The sequence below is a fragment of the Nerophis ophidion genome, linkage group LG10, assembly GCF_033978795.1.
Source record: "Nerophis ophidion isolate RoL-2023_Sa linkage group LG10, RoL_Noph_v1.0, whole genome shotgun sequence".
NCBI classification, from domain to species: domain Eukaryota; kingdom Metazoa; phylum Chordata; class Actinopteri; order Syngnathiformes; family Syngnathidae; genus Nerophis; species Nerophis ophidion.
This window is the reverse complement of record NC_084620.1, coordinates 12,049,740-12,076,495: the sequence shown is the minus strand read 5'-3', so window position 1 is coordinate 12,076,495 and position 26,756 is coordinate 12,049,740. Positions and strand designations below refer to the sequence as shown.

The following is a 26,756-nucleotide window of genomic DNA, read 5'->3' as shown; positions in this document are numbered from 1 at the left end:
AGCAGGCCGCCCGAAGCCCAGCTAGTATTGAGACTAGTGTGCTCGGCGAGCAGAGGTGAAGAAGAGGAGGATGAAGCTGGGAGCGGAGGATGGGAGGAAGAGTGGAGTAAAGAGACAGGCGGGCTGTGCGTGAACGACTGTGTGAGAACTCGGGCAAGAAGGTCACACAACGGGGGCACAATCCAATGCTCAAGGGAGGCCCTTTGGAGCACCGCTAAAGGAAAGTTTCAACTTTTTTTTTTTTTACCCGCCACTGCTGTGCCCGGAGCCGGCTTTGTTTCACGGCGGGGGCGTCTCTAAATGAAGGAATAAAACACATCCCCGTCGACCTTTTTCTGCCCAAGTGGGGGATTACCCTGGAGCCCATTTTGATCCCGGTTACTAAAGGATGGCGGCCAACATGTATCGAGTGGGAGGTGAGGCCGCTTTTACGTGTTTTATAGCCCGACTTCACACACAACGTGATCGTTCATTTGCCCATTAGCTCGCTAGCTAGGTAGCCGTCTGGGCTGTTAGCCGCTAAGCTAACTATGCTAGCTCCTGCTAAGCTCTTCTGCACGGATGGACGTCACTTGTGTCTCGTCTTAAAAGGCTATTTCAATCCCCACCGGTTAATAGCACCAATGTCACCGTTAGGACGAAGATACAACTCGGGTGGCGAATATTCGTGTCCGTCCGGCTTTTAATGTCGCTAAAGTGTGCTGTGCTCAACGGTCAACTTTCTAAGCCGATACATACAACGTTTTGTCCGCCGATAAAAGTTACCGGAAAGCGGTCCGACTGTGCTTCCGTGTTCTCAATTTTGGATTTTTGCTCACTCTTTATAGTTCGTGACCCTTTTCTAGTTTCACTTTTAAATGAGACATTGTCTGAACCTGTGGTTCTTAACCTTGTTGGAGGTACCGAACCCCACCAGTTTCATATGCGCATTCACCGAACCCTCCTTTTTTTTTTCAAATTCAAGACAAAGTTATATGTTTGTGGTAACACTTTAGTATGGGGAACATATTCTAAGTAACAAAGACTCAATTTAGAGTTTTTTTTGGACACGTGGGGAACATATTCTAAGTAACAAAGACTTAATTTAAAGTTATTTGGTTAGGATTCGGGTTAGGGTTATAATAAGCCCATGCCGAATAAGACATCAATAAGTACTTAATAATGACTAGTTAAGAGCCAATATGTTCCCCATATGGCTTCACTGTGGTAGAGGGGTTGGTGCGTCTGCCTCACAATACGAAGGTCCTGCAGTCCTGGGTTCAATTCCAGGCTGAGGATCTTTCTGTGTGGAGTTTGCAAGTTCTCCCCGTGAATGCGTGGGTTCTCTCCGGGTACTCCGGCTTCCTCCCACTTCCAAAGACATGCACCTGGGGATAGGTTGATTGGCAATACAAAAAGTGTCCCTAGTGTGTGAGTGTGAATGTTGTCTGTCTATCTGTGTTGGCCTTGCGATGGGGTAGCGACTTATCCAGGGTGTACCCCGCCTTCCGCCCGATTGTAGCTGAGATAGGCGCCAGGACCCCCCCTCCCCCGTGACCCCAAAAGGGGATAAGCGGTAGGAAATGGATGGATGGATTGTCTGAACCAGTGGTTCTTAACCTTGTTGGAGGTACCGAACCCCACCAGTTTCATATGTGCATTCACAAAGTTATATGTTTTTGGTAACTCTTTACTATGGGGAACATATTTTAAGTAACAAAGACTTAATTTAGAGTTTTTTGGACACGTGGGGGACAAATTCTAAGTAACAAAGACTTAATTTAACGTTATTTGGTTAGGGTTCAGGTTAGGGTTATAATAAGCCCATGCCGAGTAAGACATCAATAAGTACTTAGTAATGACTATTTAGGAGCCAATATGTTACTAATTTGCATGTTAATAAGCAACTAATTAATAGTGAATATGTTCCCCATAAGGCAGGGGTAGGGAACCTATGGCTCTAGAGCGAGATGTGGCTCTTTTGATGTCTGCATCTGGCTCTCAGATAAATATTAGCTGACATTGCTTAACACGATAAGTAATGAATAATTCCGTTGGTAATCAGTGTTAAAAATAACGTTCAGAATATAAAACATTCCCATGAATCCGTTTTCTTCTGCTTTTGTTCATTAATGGTAAGAACTATTTTATTCATTATTGGTTAACTTCAGAATAACAATGTTATTAAAAATAATAAGAGACTTATTATACTCTATAAATGTTGGTCTTACTTAAAAATGCACACATTTAGTTTTATTTAGTGTTATAAAATATTGTACGGCTGTCACGGAAATACATTTTAAAATATTTGGCTTTCATGGCTCTCTCAGCCAAAAAGGTTCCCGACCCCTGCCATAAGGGCTTCACGGTGGAAGAGGGGTTAGTGCGTCTGCCTCACAATATGAAGGCTCGGGATCTTTCTGTGTGGAGTTTGCATGTTCTCCCCGTGAATGCGTGGGTTCCCTGCGGGTACTCCAGCTTCCTCCCACTTCCAAAGACATACACCTGGGGATAGGTTGATTGGCAACACTAAAATTGGACTTAGTGTGTGAATGTGAGTGTGAATGTTGTCTGTCTATCTGTGTTGGCCCTGCGATGAGGTAGCGACTTGTCCAGGGTGTACACCGCCTTCCGCCCGATTGTAGCTGAGATAGGCGCCAGCGCCCCCAAAAGGGAATAAGCGGTAGAAAATGGATGGATGGATTGTCTGAACCAGTGGTTCTTAACCTTGTTGGAGGTACCGAACCCCACCAGTTTCATATGCGCATTCACCGAACCCTCCTTTTTTTTTTCAAATTCAAGACAAAGTTATATGTTTTTGGTAACACTTTAGTATGGGGAACATATTCTAAGTAACAAAGACGTAATTTAGAGTTTTTGGGACACGTGGGGGACAAATTCTAAGTAACAAAGACTTAATTTAAAGTTATTGGGTTAGGGTTAGGGTTATAATAAGCCCATGCCAAGTAAGACATCAATAAGTACTTAATAATGACTAGTTAGGAGCCAATATGTTACAAATTTGCATTTTAATAAGCAACTAATTAATAGTGAATATGTTCCCCATAAGGCAGGGGTAGGGAACCTATGGCTCTAGAGCGAGATGTGGCTCTTTTGATGTCTGCATCTGGCTCTCAGATAAATATTAGCTGACATTGCTTAACACGATAAGTAATGAATAATTCCGTTGGTAATCAGTGTTAAAAATAACATTCAGAATATAAAACATTCCCATGAATCCGTTTTCTTCTGCTTTTGTTCATTAATGGTAAGAAGTATTTTATTCATTATTGGTTAACTTCAGAATAACAATGTTATTAAAAATAATAAGAGACTTATTATACTCTATAAATGTTGGTCTTACTTAAAAATGCACACATTTAGTTGTATTTAGTGTTATAAAATATTGTACGGCTGTCACGGAAATACATTTTAAAATATTTGGCTTTCATGGCTCTCTCAGCCAAAAAAGGTTCCCGACCCCTGCCATAAGGGCTTCACGGTGGCAGAGGGGTTAGTGTGTCTGCCTCACAATACGAAGGCTCGGGATCTTTCTGTGTGGAGTTTGCATGTTCTCCCCGTGAATGCGTGGGTTCCCTGCGGGTACTCTAGCTTCCTCCCACTTCCAAAGACATACACCTGGGGATAGGTTGATTGGCAACACTAAAATTGGACTTAGTGTGTGAATGTGAGTGTGAATGTTGTCTGTCTATCTGTGTTGGCCCTGCGATGAGGTAGCGACTTGTCCAGGGTGTACACCGCCTTCCGTCCGATTGTAGCTGAGATAGGGGCCAGCACCCCCTTCCCCGCGACCCCAAAAGGGAATAAGCGGTAGAAAATGGATGGATGGATTGTCTGAACCAGTGGTTCTTAACCTTGTTGGAGGTACCGAACCCCACCAGTTTCATATGTGCATTCACCGAACCCTCCTTTTTTTTTTCAAATTCAAGACAAAGTTATATGTTTTTGGTAACACTTTAGTGTGGGGAACATATTCTAAGTAACAAAGACTTGATTTAATGTTATTTGGTTAGGGTTAGGGTTATAATAAGCCCATGCCGAGTAAGACATCAATAAGTACTTAATAATGACTATTTAGGAGCCAATATGTTACTAATTTGCATGTTAATAAGCAACTAATTAATGGTGAATATGTTCCCCATAAGGCAGGGGTAGGGAACCTATGGCTCTAGAGCGAGATGTGGCTCTTTTGATGTCTGCATCTGGCTCTCAGATAAATATTAGCTGACATTGCTTAACACGATAAGTAATGAATAATTCCGTTGGTAATCAGTGTTAAAAATAACGTTCAGAATATAAAACATTCCCATGAATCCGTTTTCTTCTGCTTTTGTTCATTAATGGTAAGAACTATTTTATTCATTATTAGTTAACTTCAGAATAACAATGTTATTAAAAATAATAAAAGACTTATTATACTCTAAAAATGTTGGTCTTACTTAAAAATGCACACATTTAGTTGTATTTAGTGTTATAAAATATTGTACGGCTGTCACGGAAATACATTTTAAAATATTTGGCTTTCATGGCTCTCTCAGCCAAAAAGGTTCCCGACCCCTGCCATAAGGGCTTCACGTGTCAGAGAGGTTAGTGCGTCTGCCTCACAATATGAAGGTCCTGCAATCCTGGGTTCAATCCCAAGCTCGGGATCTTTCTGTGTGGAGTTTGCATGTTCTCCCCGTGAATGCGTGGGTTCCCTCCGGTTACTCCGGCTTCCTGTCCAAAGACATACACCTGGGGATAGGTTGATTGGGAACACTAAATTGGCCCTAGTGTGTGAATGTGAGTGTGAATGTTGTCTGTCTGTCTGTGTTGGCCCTGCGATGAGGTGGTGACTCGTCCAGGGTGTACGCCGCATTCCGCCCGATTGTAGCTGAGATAGGCGCAGCGACCCCAAAAGGGAATAAGCGGTAGGAAATGGATGGATGTTCCCCATACTAAAGTGTTACCATGTTTTTTTTACTGGTGCACAAAATGAACCGTGCATGAACATCACCTTGTTCAAACAACAAAACCAACACAGTGCATAAACTCACAACAAATTACACACCTGCAAATAAATCTGACTTCTGCTTTTGCCGTATCCATAATACGCCGATAGGGAGAAGTTTGTATTTACACAATGAGTCGGGTGTGTTTTTACCTCTGCCGAACAGTTCGATTTTTTGTGGACATGTTCCATAAATATTGATGTAAAAGATTTATTTTTTTGTGAAGAAATGTTTAGAATTAAGTTCATGAATCCACTTGGATCTCTATTACAATCCCCAAAGATAAATGGGTTGTACTTGTATAGCGCTTTTCTACCTTCAAGGTACTCAAAGCGCTTTGACACTACTTCCACATTTACCCATTCACATACACATTCACACACTGATGGAGGGAGCTGCCATGCAAGGCGCTAACCATCACCCATCAGGAGCAAGGGGAAGTGTCTTGCTCAGGACACAACAGACGTGAAGAGGTTGGTACTAGGTGGGGATTGAACCAGGGACTCTCGGGTTGCGCACGGCCACTCTTCCACTGCGCCACGCCGTCCCTTCAATAAAATGAATAAATATTAGGTAAAATCCAAATCAAAAAAGTGGGTTTTAAGCATGCTTGTAAAATTATGAACGTTCTCCGCAGCCCTGTTGTCCTCCGGCAAGCTGTTCCAGACGGGGGCAATAATAGTGGAAAGATGCCGTCCTGTGACTTTGTGTCCTGACTTTTGGAATAATTAGGAGATGAGTGCTGTAGGATCTCAGGGCCCGCAAATGTTCGTAGGGTAAAAGCAAATCTGAAAGATAGGAAGGCCTATCCATCCATCCATCCATCCATTTTCTACCGCTTATTCCCTTTCGGGGTCGCGGGGGGCGCTGGCGCCTATCTCAGCTACAATCGGGCGGAAGGCAGGGTACACCCTGGACAAGTCGCCACCTCATCGCAGGGCCAACACAGATAGACAGACAACATTCACACTCACATTCACACACTAGGGCCAATTTAGTGTTGCCAATCAACCTATCCCCAGGTCTAATACCACAAAAACATTTATCAACCATATGAAGAACCTTAAAATTGATCCTGAAAAACACAGGGAGCCAATGCAGAGATTTTAAATCTACCGCTTGTCCCTCTCGGGTTTGCTGAAGCCTATTCAAGCTGCACTTGGACGGAAGGCACGGTACACCCTAGACAAGCAGCCACCTCATCGCAGGGCAATCAAAAGATTTCCAAGTGCATGTCTTTGGAGGTGGGAGGAAGCCAGGGTACCCACAGGGAACACACACAGTCACAGGAGAACATACAAACTCTACACTGAAAGACCCTGATCCTGGGGATCGAACCCACGTCTTTCTTATTTTGAGGCACCAGCAATAACTCCTGTTCCACCGTGGTGCCCTTAAATATTTCATATGTGGGACAAAAGTAAGTTCAGAGTTCAAAACCACACCAAGATTTTTTCGCTTGAAGTGATGGAATGTTTGTAATCTTGATATGTGTTTCTCTCTCGGGGCCTCAGGGCCTCAGGGCCAATGACTAAAATTTCAGTCTCGTCCTGGTTAGGTTGTAAACAGTTATCTGCCATTCAGGATTTAATATCTAAAATGCAATTAAAAAGAGTATCAACTAGTCTTTTGTCATCAGGAGGCATGGAAATATACAGCTGTGTCGTCAGCCTAACTGTGGAAATTAATTCCATGTCTCCTGATGACAGAGACAAATAGAATCAGTATGTATTGTATGTATGTATGTATATATATATATGTTTATATATGTATGTATGTATATATATGTGTGTGTCTATATGTATGTATATATATTATATGTATGTATGTATATATATATATATATATATATTATATGTATATATATAACTGTATGTATATATATATATATATCATATGTATGTATATATATATTATATGTGAGTATATATTAAAGTTAAAGTACCAATGATTGTCACACACACACTAGGTGTGGCGAAAATATTCTCTGCATTTGACCCATCACCCTTGATCACCCTTGGGAGGTGAGTGCCAAGCAGGGAGGTAATGGGTCCCATTTTTATAGTCTTTCGTATGACTCAGCCGGGGTTTGAACTCACAACCTACCGATCTCAGGGCGGACACTCTAACCACTAGGCCACTGAAGCGTATATATGTGCATATATGTATGTATTAGGGGTGTAACGGTACACAAAAATTTCGGTTCGGTACGTACCTCGGTTTAGAGGTCACGGTTCGGTTCATTTTCGGTACAATAAGAAAACAACAAACAGTAAATTTTTTGGTTATTTATTTAACAAATTTGCTAAATATTCCGCCAAAAATAATTTTCTTAGTGGAATATTTGATGTGAGGTAATCGGAAACTTGGATAGGTCAATAATTCATAATAACATTGATTTTGATTCAATATTATGTTTTGAGCAATGAAAGTTTGAAAGAAAAAAAAACAGCTTTGTTTTATTAGCCAACGTTGCAACTTTTTCAAAATTACATTTAGCCTTTAAGCTTTTTTATTTCACTTTTGTTTATGTTTTTGTTTATTTTAATAGTATTTTTAGAATGTGCCGTGGGCCGCATATGACCTCCGGGGCACACTTTTGACATCCCTGCTATAGATAATAAAAATAAAATCTGATAAATCTATGGGTAAAAAGCAGAGCCTGGCGACGCATGCGCGTTTACCATAACCTCTCTCGCTCTCTCTGTCTCTGTCCCTCCCTCATGAATAATGCTGCTCGCACAATTTTTTGTTTTCTTTTTAACCCCTTCTTAACCCTGAACGTACATTGAAAATACACGCAACCCTAACTTAAAATGCCGGACATTTGAGGTATTTAAGAAACTCCACCTGGACAGCCCCGCAAAAGAGGACATATCCGGTGAAAAAAAAGAGGAGGTATGGGCAGTCTATTCTAGCCCGGTCGCTGCCGAGTGTTTATTTTTTATTTTTTTGATTGATTGAAACTTTTATTAGTAGATTGCACAGTACAGTACATATTCCGTACAATTGACCACTAAATGGTAACACCTGAATACGTTTTTCAACTCGTTTAAGTCAGGGTCCACGTAAATCAATTCTTGGTGCCTCAGTGTGCATTGTTTACACAACGTGCGGTGCGCTACTTAATATGTCCGTGTGGAACTCGTTCGGTACATCTCCGAACCAAAATACACGTACCATTACATCCCTAATATGTATACATGTGTATACAAACCCCATTTTCATATGAGTTGGGAATTTGTGTTAGATGTACATATAAACGGAATACAATGATTTCCAAATGATTTTCAACCCATATTCAGTTGAATATGCTACAAAGACAACATATTTGATGTTCAAACTGATAAACTTTTTTTTTTCTTTGCAAATAATCATAAACTTTAGAATTTGATGCCAGCAACACGTGACAAAGAAGTTGGGAAAGGTGGCAATAAATACTGATCCCACAGGTGTGCAGGCTAATTGAAAACAGGTGGGTGCCATGATTGGGTATAAAAGCAGCTTCCATGAAATGCTAAGTAATTCACTAACAAGGATGGGGTGAGGGTCACCACTTTGTAAGCAAATTGTTGAACAGTTTTAGAACAACATTTCTCAACGAGCTATTGCAAGGAATTTAGGGATTTTACCATCTACAGTCCGTAAAATCATCAAAATGTTCAAAGAATCTGGAGAAATCACAGCATGTAAGCGATGATATTACGGACCTTTGATTCCTCAGGTGGTACTGTATCGAAAACCGACATCTGTGTGTAAAGGATATCACCACATGGGCTCAGGAACACTTCAGAAAACCACTGTCAGTAACTACAGTTGGTCGCTACATCTGTAAGTGCAAGTTAAAACTATACTAGGCCAAACCAAACCCATTTATCAACAATATCCTGAAACGCCGCTGGCTTGGCTGCGCCCGAGCTCACCTAAGATGGACTGATGCAAAGTGGAAAGGTGTTCTGTGGTCTGACGAGTCCACTTTTAAAATTATATTTGGAACACAGGACTTGGTGTCCTCCAGAACAAAGAGGAAAATAACCATTCGGATTGTTGTAGGCGCAAAGTTCAAAAGCCAGCATTTGTGATGGTATGGGGGTGTATTAGTGCCCAAGGCATGGGTAACTTACACATCTGTGAAGGCACCATTAATGCTGAAAGGTCCATACAGGTTTTGGAGCAACATATGTTGTCATCCAAGCAACGTTATCATAGACACCCCTGCTTATTTCAGCAAGAACAGTGTTAGAGCAGCGTGACTTTGTAAAAAAAAGAGTGCGGGTACTTTCCTGGCCCGCCTGCAGTCCAGACCTGTCCCCCATCGAAAATGTGTGGCACATTATGAAGCGTAATATACGACAGCGTAGACCCATGACTGTTAAACGACTGAAGCTCTACATAAAACAAGAATGGGAAAGAAATCCACTTTCAAAGCTTCAACAAATCGTTTCCTCAGTTCCCAAACGTTTATTGAGTGTTGTTAAAAGAAAAGGTTATGTAACACAGTGGTGAACATGTCCTTTCCCAGCTACTTTGGCACGTGTTGCAGCCATGAAATTCTAAGTTGATTATTATTTGCAAAAAAAAAAAAAGTTTATGAGTTTCCATCCATCCATTTTCTACCGCTTATTCCCTTTTGGGGTTGCGGGGGGCGCTGGTGCCCATCTCAGCTACAATTGGGCAGAAGGCTGGGTACACCCTGGACAAGTCGCCACCTCATCACAGGGCCAACACAGATAGACAGACAACATTCACACTCACATTCACACACTAGGGCCAATTTAGTGTTGCCAATCGCGACCCCAAAGGGAATAAGCGGTAGAAAATGGATGGAAAAATATATCTCTCATAGCACTATTAACACTTTTTGTTGGAGGAATTATGTTGACATTAGGTGTACATTGTACGTACAATGCCTGTACTTTTTATGGAGTCCATGCTAAAAATGTGTGTATAATGTGCAATATATTGTAATGTAAAGTAACATTCAGGGAACGTTTGACAAGGTGTGCACACTGTGCAGCATTCCTCGTCCGCTGCTATGGCTTGTGTTCGTATCAGATGTTGTTTGAGTTGATTGACTGACATTAGTTTCCTGAAGTCATTAATTTAAGTGTTGTATTTGACACTAGTGTGCATGTTAAAGTCCCAGCAACTGAGCAATTGCGAAATGATCCAATAAATTCTGCCTCGTGTGTGCACTGTGCACTTTAGCATTTGTCAGCCAAGCTGCGATCAAAGCACTTGTAGGTGTAATACACATGATGGTGTATTCCCAAGGAGAGCCTCACTTGTAAGATCCTGATCATCCCAGGAGAGTCGTCTTCATTCAGCCTCAAGCTGCCGGTCGCCTCACGGAGTACTTTCACAGCAAACCTTTGCAGACATGAAGAACAGATACATATTCACAAAGCTCACACTGGATTATTCCCAAATACTGCTTAACGATACAGGATCTTTCTTTTGTTTTTCCTGTAAGTTGTATATAATTATAATTTATTTATTTTTTTGTCATCCCATTCTCTTGATATACGATTACTTCTGTATTTTGGTATTGTCTATTATATTTTATTTATTAATTTTTCTTTTTTTTTGTGCCCTTGAATAGTGTTTCAGTTATTTTTAGCCTCTTGTAATTGAGCTACTGTGTGAAACAATTTCCATTAGGGATCAATAAAGTTTGTCTAAGTCTCCTGCCTTTCTACTTCCCTCCGTGATGAGTTGACAACACGCTTGTGCTGCAGGATCACTCATCTTAAATCCTCTTCTGGGGCTTTTACCACCCTTATGTAATGTTGTTCATCCACAGCTGATATTAAAGGTGCTAAAAGTCAGCCTTCAGCATCTTGTGTGAATCTTGAAGCAATTGAGGAATCGAGGGTAGGATTTAGCAGTTTTGCGTACTTTTGTGTTCAATGTTTTTACTTTATCGTACAAACTTTTTCTTATCTCAGTTTTTTTCTTTTCAGTACAACCTCACACGTGTGACTATTACAGTATAGTGTATTAACACATTCCTAAAATCTGAGTAGGGAAATTTTTTACTGAAAAAATGTTTTTATACTGCTGCATAATGAGCACCCCTTATGACTTCAAATGCAAAAATATATTATCAAAAAATGTGTTTACAAATCGAGCAAACAACAAAGCTGAATACAGTACAGTGAATTATTATGGTTATTATTCGCCTTCAAAGCCAGATGAGGCCTTGGGCAGTATCCAATAAGTGTTTTGATCACCTCAAAAAGATGATCATCAATAATTTACAGTATATACTGTACATCTCTTTATTATAGCACTTAATCAAGCAAATAAATTCCATCAAAGTCCTATACCTAGTCTGCATGTTATGTAAGGAAGCCAGGCTGACAAATTGCATGCAGATCATTCAGGAATTCTGATTTTCTTCAAGTGAACTTTGTATTTGCCTTGTTTTTTTTCTAGATTACGTTTACTTTGAGAACTCCTCCAGCAACCCCTACCTGATCCGCAGGATAGAAGAGCTCAACAAGGTGAGTTGTCTTACTTTTCCAATGGAGAATTGGACCTGCAGTGAAGAGTGTATTCAGCTTATGTGTTAGCTGGTTGCAGTAGGATAAAAAAGAGTCAATAGCTTAAAAATATATTTTGAATGTTATAACAGGAGTAGTGATCTTATGTAACCACCACAAGCAGCAGCAGCATATGACACAGGTCCAGTCAAAGATTTGACCCATTTATGTAACACTTACATTGTGTGCATCTGCCAAGACTGCACCCCCCATATCTTTGCCACAATGGAATTATGGAATATTATATATGGGGTGTCATAAAAGTGTGACAATAGCCCATTGTCAAACTCAGAACAAAGCAAAACAATGCAAAGGGAAAAGCTGAAATGTTGACTCCATAACCCAAAATGTTGTCTTGAAAAATGTTAAGGCACATGTTAATGAATTGAAATATATTCGAAAAGTACATTTATTTCAATAGTTCAGCTCAAAAAGGAAATTTCTGGATTCTATAGTTTCACTACACACTAGGGCTGTAATAATATCAAAACCTCAAGGTACTATTTTGTCATGGTGTTAATGCCACGGTACGATATTATTGTGAAATTGCCCTGAAAAATACTTGGTAATCCTTTCATTTTCTCAAAAATCAACAGTGCGCCCTATTACCTGGTGCAATTGCGAGCGTTGCACGGAACCAACCTCAAAGATAATGGTCAAGTTGACTTTAGTCTTTGCATATTACTGTTTTGTTATTTTATTCGTTAAATGGATAATTTACAATTAAAGAAGGTATTGTGCTGCCAGCCACAACAGGAGCAGCTGATTGCTTGCGACTGTTCTGATTGGAGTAGGTGTAGCCAATTCATAGGACGCTCAAAGTAAGCTGACACATCTTTAAAGTGCCATGTCTGACAGGGGTTACACTTAAATTGCTATTGCAACACCCAGTGGACACATTTACAACAGCAGTTTCTTTTATTTAAAAAATGCAGCTCATTTGTATACTTTGCAAACTCATCTTGCGGGGTGTTTTAAACCTGCTTTACAGGTTCTGGCTTCTCCTCAGCACTATTGCTAGCCATGACCCACACTTGCCACTGCACCTCATCTGTTTACCAATTACTTCTTGTTATAGAGCAGGGGTGGGCAAACTTTTTGACTCAGGGCCACATTGGCTTTTAAAATTTGATTAGCGGGCCAGGTGAGCACATGATGTAGAGCAATGTTTGGTTTTAAACAATATTTAGTGATATCAAGATACAGTATGTCGTTACCACGGGATATGCAGCATCTTGTCTGTTAAACATACAAGTTTAACACATACAAGTTTATTAATTTTTTTGCGAGGTTTTTTTATACTAAACACAACAACATACAATCCATTCCTTGTGGAATTTTCCCCAAAAAAACTGCTCATATGTTTCGTAAGTATATGCAGAAGAAGAAAAATAAATCAATCATTTCTATGCTCTTACAGTTTATTTTACTGTAATTCGACGGAAATAAAAGGCTTAACAGAGCAACAACTTCTCGCTGCGTTTTGGGTTTATGATGGACTATTTAGGAACTCTGAAATAACTTTTTTACAAAAATCCCTATTTGAACTATTTCCACAGGTGAGAACAATCCACGTGTGCTGCATTTTCATTCTGCATTCCATTGACTCCTTGGTTGAGATATGCTTTGTATGCCAGAGTACTTGACTTCTAGATGTGACATCATGTACAGCCCAGCAATATAATAATGGATTTTGTTTTGTTAAAAAGTATGTATTTTCAGCTTTAAAAAAGTAAAATGTGACACTTTTGTCTTTTCACATTTCATGTAAATGTGAAATGATGTACAGGTGAGGGAAGTAATAGATTTTTAGAGACATAGTAATCGCACATGGGCATTTGTAAAATCGATTAGTAAACATACTTGCCAACCTTGAGACCTCTGATTTCAGGAGGTGGGGGCGTGGTCGGGGGTGGGGCTAGGGCGTGGTTAAGAGGGGAGGAGTATATAGCTAGAATTCACCAAGTCAAGTATTTCTCATATATATATATCAATCAATCAATCAATGTTTACTTATATAGCCCTATATATATATATATATATATATAAATACTTGACTTTCAGTGAATTTTAGCTATACATATATATGAAGAGTTCATATGCAAAAGCAGATAAATCCATTTTGACCGATTCTGTATATTAACGATTTTCTGCCTGCTGGTGTTGCCGGTACATATACAAGCATACAATGGTTTATTTAATATCAACATAAGCAAGTCATGAAAGCCTAAACTTTTAAGAAATGCTGATGTAATGAATGGCTTTCAAATAAGAGTGTTTGATGTGGTTTTACGTCAAAAGCAGATATATCCAAATTATGATATGTTGCAAAAACAGATATCTCCAAAATCGTTTTCTTTGCGGTCGTTATTTCGCATAATATTCAAGATAAAGATAGAGAGAAAAACAGAACGTGAAATTTATCGAAAGCCACATTTCAAGGTAACAACTGTTCGCATTTATTTACTTCATTATTTAACAGTTTCGATCCCTTGGTACGTATAAATCTAGCTGTCCCTGCGAACATTGTTTTTTCGTACTTGCTAACCGGACATGCTTTTTTGGAACTGTGACCTCACATATTTACCTTGTGCTTTTCAGCACAAAATGAAAAAACAAAAAAACAGTGTTGCAATGAAGACAATGTTTTATTAATAAAAACAAGCACAAATGCTCAACCTGGTTTGCCTATCAAAAACACTCCTGTGCAGATAACAGCTCACTCATCATCGCTATCGACATTAGCTCCATGCTCGACAACATCGTTTAACGCAGCGGTGTAAAACTCACGGACACGCGTGCTAGCGCCAACATCAAATAACTTCAACACGTCAGTTTTTTTCGCTGGCTTAACAGTGTTCACAGGAGAAGCTTCCAAATTATTCATGCGCGGATAACAACACTGAGTGAGTCCGAGCGCGCTGCCATTTTGTTTGTCACGTGATCCCGTACTGCAGCGCTGGTTGGGCAAACGGATATATCGGCTTTTGTGATAAATGATCCATGGCGCTTATCGGCCTTTGCAATAAATCGCTGAACTAAATGACGTTAAAAGCGGCATTTGTCTGCATTTGCAAACAAATTGATTTTGGTATACCACAATAGAAGTGGTGGACTATATATTACCGAGGCTGGGCTAAACTTTATCAAAATGGTGTTTATCGGTTTTTGCGTATGAACTCTTCATATATATATATATGTATATGTATGTATATGTGTGTGTGTGTGTGTGTATTTGTACATATGTATACAAATAAGAGAAATACTTGAATTTCAGTGTTCATTTATTTACACATATAGACACACACATTACACTCATCTACTCATTGTTGAGTTAAGGGTTGAATTGTCCATCCTTGTTCTATTCTCTGTCACTATTTGTCTAACCATGCTGAACACACTCTCTGATTGATGCATTGCTGTGTGGCACGCACAAAAGGGCTTTCATCAAATGCGCTACAGTCTGGAATCTTCCATCTCTCCCTACCATGGCCCAAAACCGGTCAATCTTTGCTTCCTGAGGAAGATCTTCACTGCCAAGCAATTGGTAGTCCACTACTTCTTCCCGGAGGCTATCCAGGTCCAATCGCAGCTGCGGCTTGGAACTTACAAGCGTATTTCTTCCTCTTACTTGTCGTCGGCGTCGCCATGGCCGTATCTTCCTCGTTCTTCTGCAGTCTCTAAATGCCGTAGATGTTATTGTCACATATGCATGTACAGTAGATGGCAGTATTGTCCTGTTTAAGAGTGTCACAACATTGCTGTTTATGGCAGACGAACTGCTTTACGGTAGACAAAAACGTGACCGCTGTTGTTGTGTGTTGTTACCGCGCTGGGAGAACGTTAATGAAACTGCCGGACAATAAACCCACATAAGAAACCAAGAACTCGCCCTCGATCATTCTACAGTTATAACGTCATTGGGCAGGCTCGCTGTTTATATTGTGGGAAAGCGGACGTGAAAACAGGCTGTCGACACGTCACTCAGGTCCGCATAAAGCTGGAGGGGGCGTGGCCTCCAGCTCCGCCTGAATTTCGGGAGCTTTTCGGGATAATATATGTCCCGGGAGGTTTTCGGGAGAGGCGCTGAATTTCGGGAGTCTCCCGGAAAATCCGGAGGGTTGGCAAGTATGTAAGTAAACGTCAATAATCTAATATTTATTAATTGTAAAAAAAAAAAAGCAATGCATTCAGTTCTAAAAATTGTCTAATTGCAGCGAGCTACCTCACCGAGACATCGGACCAGCTTCTTTGTTTTAGGGGATTTATGTTCCAGTTTTGCACACATGTTTCATTAATTTAATACAGTATATGGAATGGGAATTAATTCAACAGTTTCTTATTACAAATGGACTGTTTGTAAAAGTTGCAAATGATGAATGCTTATTCAGTGAAACGAAAATAAATGTAAAACTGTATCAATGATATACATAATTAAAGATGCATCAATAATTGATTTTTAATCGAATTGTATCTCCTGAATTATAAAAGTAATCAAATTGTTAGGTGGCCAAAGATTCCCACCACTAAGCTCAAGCTAGCAAGAATTGACCATGGTATTTGATGTCCTGTGTTTTTTGCTTCTATTGAGCGCGAGGGTCATTGTGACAATATATACTCTAAAATATTTGGACTTTTTCCATTACGTTCTAATCTGCTTTACAAATACCATGAGTGCTATGCAGGTGTGTTGCTGTGGCAAATGTGGTAATATCAGAAATTGTCAATGTAATTTTGCCACTTAGTCAAAGATAGGTGGTGATTAATTGGGGCGCCAACATTTGAGGCATAACATTTGGTACATCTTGTGATCAGGTTGTAAATAAGACACCTATGACAAACTCAAGTGTCCAAATATGTGTTGGAAATGTCCTTAGAGAACTGTTGTGGTGTGTTTGCAGACGGCTAATGGAAACGTGGAGGCCAAGGTGGTTTGTCTATTCAGAAGACGAGACATCTCAGGCAACCTCAACACTTTGGCTGACAGCAACGCACGTACGTCCGCCATGTTTGCATCTGGGAGGCTCAGGCACCACCCCCTCCACGCAACCTGCATGTCTATGCCCACTCTTTGTCGCTCTGTCTGTGTGGTGTGTGATAACATCACTCTAATTACATTCACTTATACCCCTGCCGCCTTCTCCCTGGATCTGCTGTCTCCGAGGAAGACATTCCCACACACTAACACACACACACTTTAATATAGATGATCCAAAGAGGTTCATTAGGTCTTCAAAAAATTCTGCAATTTGTTATTCTTATAGCCAGACCTGTGTGTTTATTAACGTACTTGTATCTACAACAGTTGTAGCCAAAACCGACACACAGGTCCGGCTATAGGAATAAAAAATTGTTTAATATAGATTTATGAATCCTGCTGTTATTCCACCATGCTCCGCATCACTCGCATTATTGGTTGTACAAGGACATAAAACATTCCCCCTTTCTCCCCACTGCTGTCTGAACCTACATTCACATTTGGGCACTTTTAGGATCAACATCCTTTAAACTGTTCACTTCATTTGCTGTCACCTTGTAGTGAAAATGGTGTGGGCTCATCTATAACAAATACAAATAATAACACAACTATTGCTTTTTTGTCACAACACACACAAACACTAGTGGACTTTGTGCAGGACAAAAGACCCTTATGTGTACCGAAGCACCATGGCACCTCATGGGTTATTTTATTTGTGTGTGTGTGTGTGTGTGTGTGTGTGTGTGTGTGTGTGTGTGTGTGTGTGTGTGTGTGTGTGTGTGTGTGTGTGTGTGTGTGTGTGTGTGTGTGTGTGTGTGTGTGTGTGTGTGTTCGGGGTAATAGTGGAAGGGGGATGGGCACCTCAGGTTTGCCACACAGGGTTTCCTACATTGTCTGGCAGGGACTAACCGGACAGGGGGAGAAGAAAGTGGGTGGGAAGAGGTTTGAGAGGTTAACAGAAAAGGGGTGTGGATTAAGGTGACGTCCCTCTTCTCAGTTATGTCCATGTGTGCCTTTCTCTCTCTCTCGCCCTCACTCACTGACAGGGTTTCCTGAAGCAGCACGCAGGGGCGGGGACCTCCAGAGATGGAGCGATAATAGGCCCGCCCCTTCATCTTGCTACAAATTTCTTTACCGCTGAAATTAGGAATGCATGCGCAAACTAATGGCCAAACAAACGAACACAGCTGACGCAGCAGTGGACAGCTGTATCGCAAAACATTGAATGTTTGCCCAATTATTACCAACACCTCTAAATAGAAAGTGAATCTTTCAGGCAGGAGCAATAAAAAGATCATGGGTCCCTCATTATATAATTACCGATATTGCTTGAACGTTTTCTTGTCACTTTTTCGGCTCAATGGTCGTCTGTGCTAGGAAAGTTCACGTATGGCTTTGTCACGTTATTTTGGTCCAACAGGAGAGTTCGAGGAGGAGTCCAAGCAGCCAACACTGTCAGAACAACAGAAGCACCAACTGAAACACAGAGAGCTCTTTCTCTCTCGACAGTTTGAATCGCTACCTGCCACTCATATCAGGTATTAACTACTCAGACTTGTTTGTGCCTGTCCTTGTCCCACTGTCAGTACTGTCCACTTGGGGGCGCTATATGATATGTTAAATCAGGTTCATGCTGGTCATTGTCTCGCCAGGGGCAAATGTAATGTCACCCTCCTCAATGAAACAGATGTCCTGTCAGGATATTTAGAGAAAGAGGTACGAGGTTTTTTTGCTGATTAGGGTTGTATCAAATCCATTTAATTCCAATACCATCTATTCCCTGCAAAATTCACTAAACTGCTCTGTTCTTTTCAGGAATGTTTCTTCTATTCACTTGTGTTTGACCCAGTCCAAAAGACCCTGCTGGCCGACCAGGGAGAGATACGGGTGGGCTCCAAGTACCAAGCAGATGTCCCTGACAAGCTACCTGAGGGTAAGATGGAAGAGCTGGATAAAGATAAGTGGAGGAAGGACCCTTTCGACACTGATTACAATACCACACTGTCTAAGGTGAACCAGACAGTCGGGTCCAGGAGAAGTTGGAGACCAAGGTGTGGGACCCTGACAACCAACTCAAAGACCCTCAAATTGACCAGTTTCTAGTGGTGGCAAGGTAACAACCTTGCCAAACAACACTAAAGCTTCACGGAGAACAGCTGGTTGCTTTGGCCACAGTGTGAATTGTTGTGGTTCATGTTCTGATGGTTCCTGGGTGCTTTCTGACAGAGCTGTTGGGACATTTGCCCGAGCGCTGGACTGCAGCAGCTCTATCCGCCAGCCCAGCCTTCACATGAGTGCTGCTGCTGCCTCCAGAGACATCACACTGGTGAGAGGCATGCTGATCCATGCTATATTTGCTCGGATGATAATGATGATAAGTAGAATACCAATATATATATTTGTCTTTCCTCAGTTCCATGCCATGGACACATTGCAGAAGAATGATTACGACCTAGCCAAAGCTATGTCCACCCTGGTTCCCCAGGGGGGTCCCGTGCTGTGTCGCGATGAGATGGAGGAGTGGAGTGCATCTGAAGCAATGTTGTTTGAAGAAGCTCTGGAGAAATATGGCAAAGACTTTAACGACATCCGTCAGGACTTTGTATGGTCCCCTGTGTGCTTTTCTTACACTTTTAGTGACGTCCATTGAATCATGGCCTTCTACTCATTGACAGCTGCCTTGGAAGTCCTTAGCCAGCGTGGTCCAGTTCTACTATATGTGGAAGACTACAGACCGCTACATCCAGCAGGTGGAAACACATTTACAGCACTATCGCAATGCTTTTCATTAAAATCTTTAATATTGAGCTTTCCTTCTTCTCAGAAACGACTAAAAGCAGCAGAGGCAGACAGCAAGCTGAAGCAGGTTTACATCCCCACCTAGTGAGTATTATTAGTCACTGCACTTTCTTCCTAGAAGTCCATCTTATTCTCCCACTCTGTGAACCAGCACCAAACCCAACCCCAATCAGATCATGGTGCCAGGCAGCAAGCCTGGGTTGAACGGTGCTACAGGCTTCCAGAAAGGTCTTAACTGTGAGAGCTGTCACAGTAAGTAAAACACACTTTGAACATTTTCTATCCTTTCAACACAAAATGTTTTGAGTGTCTTGTCTTCGTGCAGCGGCGCAGTCACCTCAATGGTACGCCTGGGGTCCCCCCAACATGCAGTGCCGACTCTGCGCTTCCTGCTGGATTTACTGGAAGAAGTATGGAGGCTTGAAGACTCCCACACAGCTAGAGGGCGCTACAAGAGCTGGCTCTGTACGTTGTCTCTTTGACTCTGAATTTGACAAGACACTCGTAATTTGAAACGGGCTGTCTTCCTCTCGTACAAGGAGTCGGGGCCCCGTGGACACATGACCCGCCAGGAGGTCCAAGGCTTGTCGCCGTTTACTCGCAACGAGGGGCGAGCTAAACTGCTGGCCAAGAACCGCCAGACCTTCATCCTGCAGACCACCAAGCTGACCCGCGTGGCTCGGCGGGTCTGCGAAGACATCCTGCAATCTCGACGCGCAGCGCGCCGGCCGTATGCTTCAATCAACGCCAACGCTGTCAAAGCAGAGTGTACGTAAACGCATCACACAACCTTCTTTGAGCATAGCAGATGTAATAACGGACATTTAATATGACTTGATCGTCATCAGGTATGATCCGCTTGCCCAAAGCTACAAAAACTCCTGTGAAGAGCAAAGTGGTGCCTCGACAGTCGCTGGCCAACATTGTAAAGGAACTAGGTAAAGACAGTCAAGTGAATACCTGATTACTTCTTCTGAAGCCTGACATCCTCTTGTTGTTCTTTTGCAGCCATCTCTGCTCCTCTCAAGCTGAAGGCATCCAGAGGACCCCCGACACCCATCAATAGGAACCAGGTCAGCCAGCCACGTGTGGGCCAAGGCCTGCTGGGAAAGAGAGGTTTTGACAGTGTAAGTATTCCACACACAAAATAATTTATATTAAGCAGGCGCAGCATAAAAAGTGGCGCATGATGACGCAGCAACATGCACTCCCTTTCAACTCTCCGCTAAAATGCAGACTTGAGTGTTGCAGTCATGTTAACTCACCTGCACATGAAATCTCACATGTGATCGCACAGCCTCCTGGTTGCAATGTAGCCCAGTGTAAAACTGCACTGCTCAGTTGAGTTTGTGTTTATTCCGAACATGCATGCAAACAACATGATACATCACAATTTCCAGTTTCTCTATTCAGCATGTTCGAAAAGAAGTAGGAAGAAGCAAAATATTTAATCCTATACCCTCTGTATCACCTGAAAGTTAACAAATCTCCATTGATTCAATGCTGAAGTGTGATACAGTAAATGAGGTTGAAACATACAATATTAGTTGTCATCGATATGTCAACTCATTGTCCAGCCCAGCTCTTATGCCATTGTGAGGTTTACAAGACCACTCTTTTACATCCGTTACATCTATCAAAGGGGTCAAACTCAAGGCCCAAGGCAGGCCACATTATTTTGCATGGGCAGCGAATGCGTGACAATGTTCACCAAGAAGGCATTACATTTTTATTTGAACAAGGTTGGTGTTATAAATATTTGAATTTGTAGGCTTTTATCAATGAACCTTTTCCAAATGTATTAGGATGAGTCGAGGATGTCGTTGTGGCTTGTGCACCCCTTTGAGACACTTGTGATTTAGGGCTATATAAATAAACTTTGATTGATTGATTGATTGATTGATTGATTGACTTCGCACTAAATATGAGTCTTTAAATGGTAAAAATCGGTCAGGTAAACCAGACTTAGTGTATTCACAGCGCTTCACTTTTTCCAAATTTTGTTATTTTACAGTATATTCCAAAATGGAATTAATTAATTTTTGTCATTAAATCCTAGACAATACCACATAACATGAAAAAGTTTTGTTTTGTATGCAAATGTATTAAAAATAAAAAACTAAGGAATTAGATTAGGTGCATCCTGTTTCAACTGATCATTCTTGAGATGCTACAGCTTAATTGGAGTCTACCTGTGGTAAATTCAGTTGGTTGGACATGATTTGTAAACACACACACCTATCTTCATACAGGCATCCCAGATGTCCGCTATTTAGCGGAATTTTCGTAAGAAACCGCTAACTTGGCCACCCTCCGGCACACCGTGGTTAGCTGGCTGCTTAGAGCTAAACAGGCTGGCATACGTAGTGCAGCCTAAACTGACTGACTTGTTCAGGTTCACCGTGACGAGCTGCCCGCTTCGACAATGACAATGAATGAATGGCAGAGAACAAACCAAGCATGAAGTTGAAGGAATTGTCTGTAGACCTCTGAGACAGGATTCTCTTGAGGCACAAATCTGTGGAAGGGTACAGAAAAATATATGCTGCCTTGAAAGTTTCAATGAGCACAGTGGCCACCATCATCCGTAAATGGAAAAAGTTTGGAACCACCAGTACTTTTCCTAGAGCCGGCCGTCTAAACTGACCGTTCAGAGAAGAAGGGCCCTAGTCAGGAGGTGACCAAAAACTCAATTGTCACTCTGTAAACCTAGCGCATTCCTCTGTGGAAAGAGGAAAACCTTCCAGAAAGACAGTCATCTCTTCAGCATTCCACTAATCAGGCCTGTTTGGAAGAGTGGCCAGGCGGAAGCCATTCCTTATTAAAACGCACATAGCAGTGCTTCTGGAGTTTACCATAATGCACCTCAAAGACTCTCAGACCATTAGAAACAATATTCTCTGGTCTGATGAGTCAAAGGTTGAAGTCTTTGTCGTGAATGGCAGGCGTTATGTTTGGAGGAAACAAGGCAGCGCTCATCACAGGGCCAATACCATCCCTACAGTAAAGCAAGGTGGGGGCAGCGTCATACTGTGGTAATGTTTTTTAGTGGCATGAACTGGGAGACTAGTCAGGATAGAGGGAAAGATGAATTCAGCAATATACAGAGACAATCTGGATGAAAACTTGATCCAAAGCGCTCTTGAACTCAGACTAGCTCTAATAAAACATTTTCACATAGTCATTATGGGCTATTGTCTGTAGAATTTCAAGGACAAAGTAGATTTATTACATTTTGGAAAAAATGTTTAGCATAATGTGGGAAAAGTGAAGTGCTGTGAATACTTTCCGGACGTATGTAAGGTTCATTATGAATTTTACCATTGTTTAGTCACATTTATTGCATTATGTATTTACTGCACCGCTTTGAAAGTATGTCATCTTGTCAATAAATCAATCAAAGCATTTGTAGTTATTAAAGGGGAACTGCATCCATCCATCCATTTTCTACCGCTTATTTCCTTTGTGGTCACGGGGGGCGATGGTGGCTATCACTTTGTTGGGATTTTGCCTATTACTCACAATCCTTATGAGAGACAGTTTTTTTTTTTTTTTTTTGCATTCCAAGTTGTAATAACCGGCTTGTTCTCGGTGGCCAGCAACGCAGCTAGTAAGAGCAATTCATTCTGCCTCTAAATCACTGTGAAAAAATTCATCCAGAAACCGCCAACAGTACTTCATATACGTTCCATAACCTGCATAGTAACGAAGCTGTAGGAACATTGAGCATAAACTGAGGAACTGTTTTTCTAGTGTGTGAATACTGATTACTTGCTCATAGGCTACGGCAAGAGGTATGCTGTAGTTTCTTCTAGCGTCGGCTTTTGAGTTTGTAATGCACAACACAATGTGATAGGACAACAATCTCACGGCTGTACGCTTAGATTTCAAATCAAATCAACTTTATTTATAAAGCACATTTAAAATTTACCACAGGGGTAGCCAAAGTGCTGTACAATGGGAAAGTTAAAAGATAATACGAGAACCGAGCAAACAACACAACACAAACAGAACATGATACAAAATAAATAAATAAAAAATAAAAACAGGTTCACAGCAGGTGTATAATGGGGCACCATTGCAGGATAGATATCATTCAGTGTTAAAAGCCAAGGAATAAAAGTAAGTTTTTAAGAGAGATTTAAAAACAGGAAGAGAGGAGGCTTGTCTAACACTCAGAGGTAGGTCGTTCCAGAGATTGGGAGCAGCAGCGGCTAAACCTCTGTCACCTTTAAGCTTCAGCCTTGTGTCAGGGACCGTCAGTAGCAGCTGATCGGCTGATCTTAGGGATCGGGTGGGGCATTAAGGCTGAAGGAGGTCGGAGAGATATGTTGGCGCGAGGTTGTTTAGACATTTAAAAACAAATAGGAGTTTAAAATTCATTTGATTTAACACTAGCAGCACCGGTGCTACTAAATAAATAAAAAATAGAAGCACAGACATTTTTTTTGTGCCACAGAAAACATTTTGTAGCAATATGAAATGTCTAAAAATATCCCAGTTTCATTAATGACAATCAAGCAACATACACATGTGCACTCAGACATATAAACACAATAACATCATAAAGCCTCCAGCAACGCTCAAACACAACTCTAAACTGTGCTCGCACTGTCGGAACACAAGTAGGGCTGGGCGATATCAACCAAAACTCTTATCCCAATATCGTTGGCCCATAAACTAACCCCTTAAATGAAGTTGTTAAGGGAGACGAGGAATGGTAAGCCAACACTGCCGCCAATTGATGCAAAGATGCACATCAGGCCTTTTTAAATTTTTACACAGGCCAGACTTGTCTGTTATGTTATATTCAGCTTTCTTGCGGTGGACAAAAATAGAATAGAATAGAATAAATAAATATTCATTACACATGTTAGACATTTTTACAGTGAAAGAATATCAAACATTTCCCTAGTCACAATGTGTTGATAAACTATATTAAAATTAAAAAAATATATTTGAGGTTGTGCTGGTCAAAAAAAGGCACAATAAACAGTTTGTAGGGTGAGGTATGAAGGAAAACAAAAAAAATACATAAACCCGCTAAATCCCACCCTAGACTTCTAAGGGTTACTCAACTCAAATGTCTCTCATTGGCTCACAGGCCACAGGCATGCCCTACTCGGCCAATGGGAGGTCTTACACTTCCGGCATGCGGACTACCTCCCAGTCGGTCATTAAGCGTCAGAAGGTCAGCCAGGGAGAAGCCCCCAACCCGGTTGTGTTTGTGGCCACCAAGGACACCAGGTACTTTAGTGAAAGTTTGTGCTACAACAGTGCAAGTCTATGATGAATGTGTATGTTGTTCTGTCATGTAGGGCTTTGAGGAAGCACCTGACTCAATCAGAGATGCGACGGGCGGCCAGGAAGCCTCACCTCCCTGTCCGGATCAAACTGCCCCCGCCCCCTCGTCCCCTAGCAATGCCTCTGCTCCCCTCCAGCACCAGCGAGCCCATCGTCCTGGAAGACTGAAGGACAGGGTTTCTTTTTAGCGGCACAGGGACAAGGGGGATGGTCTAGGTCCTTACCTGCCGTTTTTTTTACTTCCCATTTCTCTTTAGTCCTCCCCACAAGTGAATCTTTCCAACACGTACACATTTAACACACACCTCAGGCTTTGTAGAATTGTATTCCAGATCCTGAATTAGTTTTTAATGCCGTCTGCTTTTTAAATGTGTAATTTAAATGGAGCTATTTTTTTTTCTCCTTCTCCATACTAAAATGATGAAGAAGCACACTTGGATCAATATCTCTCATATATGAGCAAAGCAAAGGGGAGGAAGTTTTAATGCATCTGCGTCTCAACAACGGCAACTTCATTTTTGAGCAAGCACAAATGTTTTTTTTTTTTTAATGATTCAGTATCAGTTTGGGTAAAAGATCAACCAGGTGTGCAAAGGTCTTAATATATTCATATTTTGTCAGCCGAGCTTACCTTAAGCAAGCATTGGTACTGGTGTTCTAAATCTTTGGAATACTAATTTACACACTGTACACATTGTTGTTTTGGGCTTGCTGGTCATTTTTATGAGCTCTTTATGCATTTGCACGATGCGACTTGCTGATGCCGCCTGTTGCTTCTATGCGGTGTTGCAAGAGTGCTGAAGTCCACAATGAAGCCATAGTGTGTGACATCTGTCTACCTGAGCTGAATGAAAGTGATGCCATACTGATTTGGCATGCCTGCTGATGAAAGTCCTGATTTTAAACATAGCAGTGTGAAAGTGTGGGTGATTGGTTCTAACACGGTGAAAGACTTTACATCCCTAAGCTTCCCTACCTTTGTTTGCTTTAAGGTGCCCCCCGTTAGTACCTTTTTTAATGAAAGGTTTAATTGGATAATCATAAGTCCTATGTATTGCCCTCATCCTGAGCTCCACAGCACCGAGGGCGACAAGGACTGTTTTTAACATTGTTTTTCTCAAATAAAGAAAAAAGTAGGAATGTTTGTAGCAAATTCTAGTCTGTGTCCAAAAAGGGACAGTGGATATCATTGGAAAGTGTTCATGTGACTCTCCTCTTGATTGGGCGATTTTGTCATTTTTTGGGGGGTGGGATGGGTTTACTGAATTTTTGTATGACTCAGAGAGAAATATGCTACAATTGAAAACCTTTTTCTCAAGTGTTTTTTTTATTCCAATGTGTCTGTATCCTTTAATGTCTCTTGATAAGAAAATAAAGTTAATTTTTCTTTGTGCTCACACAGCTTCTTTTTTCTTACATTATTGCTGAGGCAATTGTACTCATGCATTTCCTTATAAGCCCATAAAATACACAATTTGTTTGTATAGTTTTAACATGTGAAACTGCTTGTTAGTCGAGCTGTAACCAACAGCAGTCCTGACAGACCGCTATTCATTACACGTGCTCAATTTTGACACCAGGGAAGTTGATTGAGAACAACACAACAAAAGTATTTCAAATGTAAAAACTTACACACAACTCAAAACTATGACTTTAAACAATTTTGAACATTTTAATTGTCAATAGAACATACTGTATTTCCTTGCATTGCCGCAGGGCATATAGTATGCGCCTGCCTTGAATTACTGCCGGGTCAAACTCGCTTCCCAAAATAATTAGCGCATGCTTAGTATTACCGCCTGGTCAAACTCATGACGTCACGAGTGACACTTCCCCTGTCATCATTTTCAAAATGGAGGAGGCTGATTTCAATACCGGTAATTTGAAATCGCATAAAGGGAAGAAGATTAAGAGCTATTCAGTAGGATTTAAGGTCCAAGCTTACATCACACTCAAATTTTTACTGCATACATTTGGTAAGTGCCGGAGTGAGAAGAGATTTTAAAATAATTAGCGCAGGCTTACTTTTACCGCATGCCTTTGGTAAGCGCAGGAGTGAGAAAAGGTTTTAAATTAATTAGCGCCCCGGCGGCAATTCAAGGAAATACGGTATTTGACATTGGAAACTTAATGTAATGT

The 26,756-nt window shown here is 41.2% G+C and overlaps 1 protein-coding gene across 2 annotated transcripts; it reads left to right on the top strand.

The window, feature by feature from the left end:
* On the top strand, positions 1–26,014 carry mta2 (metastasis associated 1 family, member 2). Of its 2 annotated transcripts, none has more exons than XM_061912382.1 (18): positions 1–416; positions 11,430–11,497; positions 16,438–16,531; positions 17,935–18,052; positions 18,167–18,230; positions 18,330–18,447; positions 18,525–18,627; positions 18,741–18,840; positions 18,928–19,116; positions 19,190–19,264; positions 19,339–19,397; positions 19,465–19,565; positions 19,639–19,778; positions 19,856–20,081; positions 20,162–20,251; positions 20,322–20,440; positions 24,418–24,560; positions 24,632–26,014. In XM_061912382.1, the coding sequence occupies exons 1-18, from the start codon at positions 389–391 to the stop codon at positions 24,783–24,785; spliced, it is 1,989 nt and encodes a 662-aa protein (XP_061768366.1). In that variant the 5' UTR covers positions 1–388; the 3' UTR covers positions 24,786–26,014. The 2 variants fall into 2 exon arrangements, with proteins under 2 accessions (XP_061768366.1, XP_061768365.1); XM_061912381.1 differs by having other exon boundaries at positions 3–416; positions 19,853–20,081.
* Positions 26,015–26,756: the final 742 nt, after the last annotated feature.

What these genes read in the sequence shown, in the direction of transcription:
- mta2 (XM_061912381.1), top strand. Translation starts at nt 389, where the DNA reads ATGGCGGCCAACATGTATCGAGTGGGAG. An exon ending in CAACATGTATCGAGTGGGAG is followed by an intron (nt 417 to 11,429) that starts GTGAGGCCGCTT and finishes TTTTTTTTCTAG; the next exon opens with ATTACGTTTACTTTGAGAAC. An exon ending in GCGCTACAAGAGCTGGCTCT is followed by an intron (nt 19,779 to 19,852) that starts GTACGTTGTCTC and finishes CTCTCGTACAAG; the next exon opens with GAGTCGGGGCCCCGTGGACA.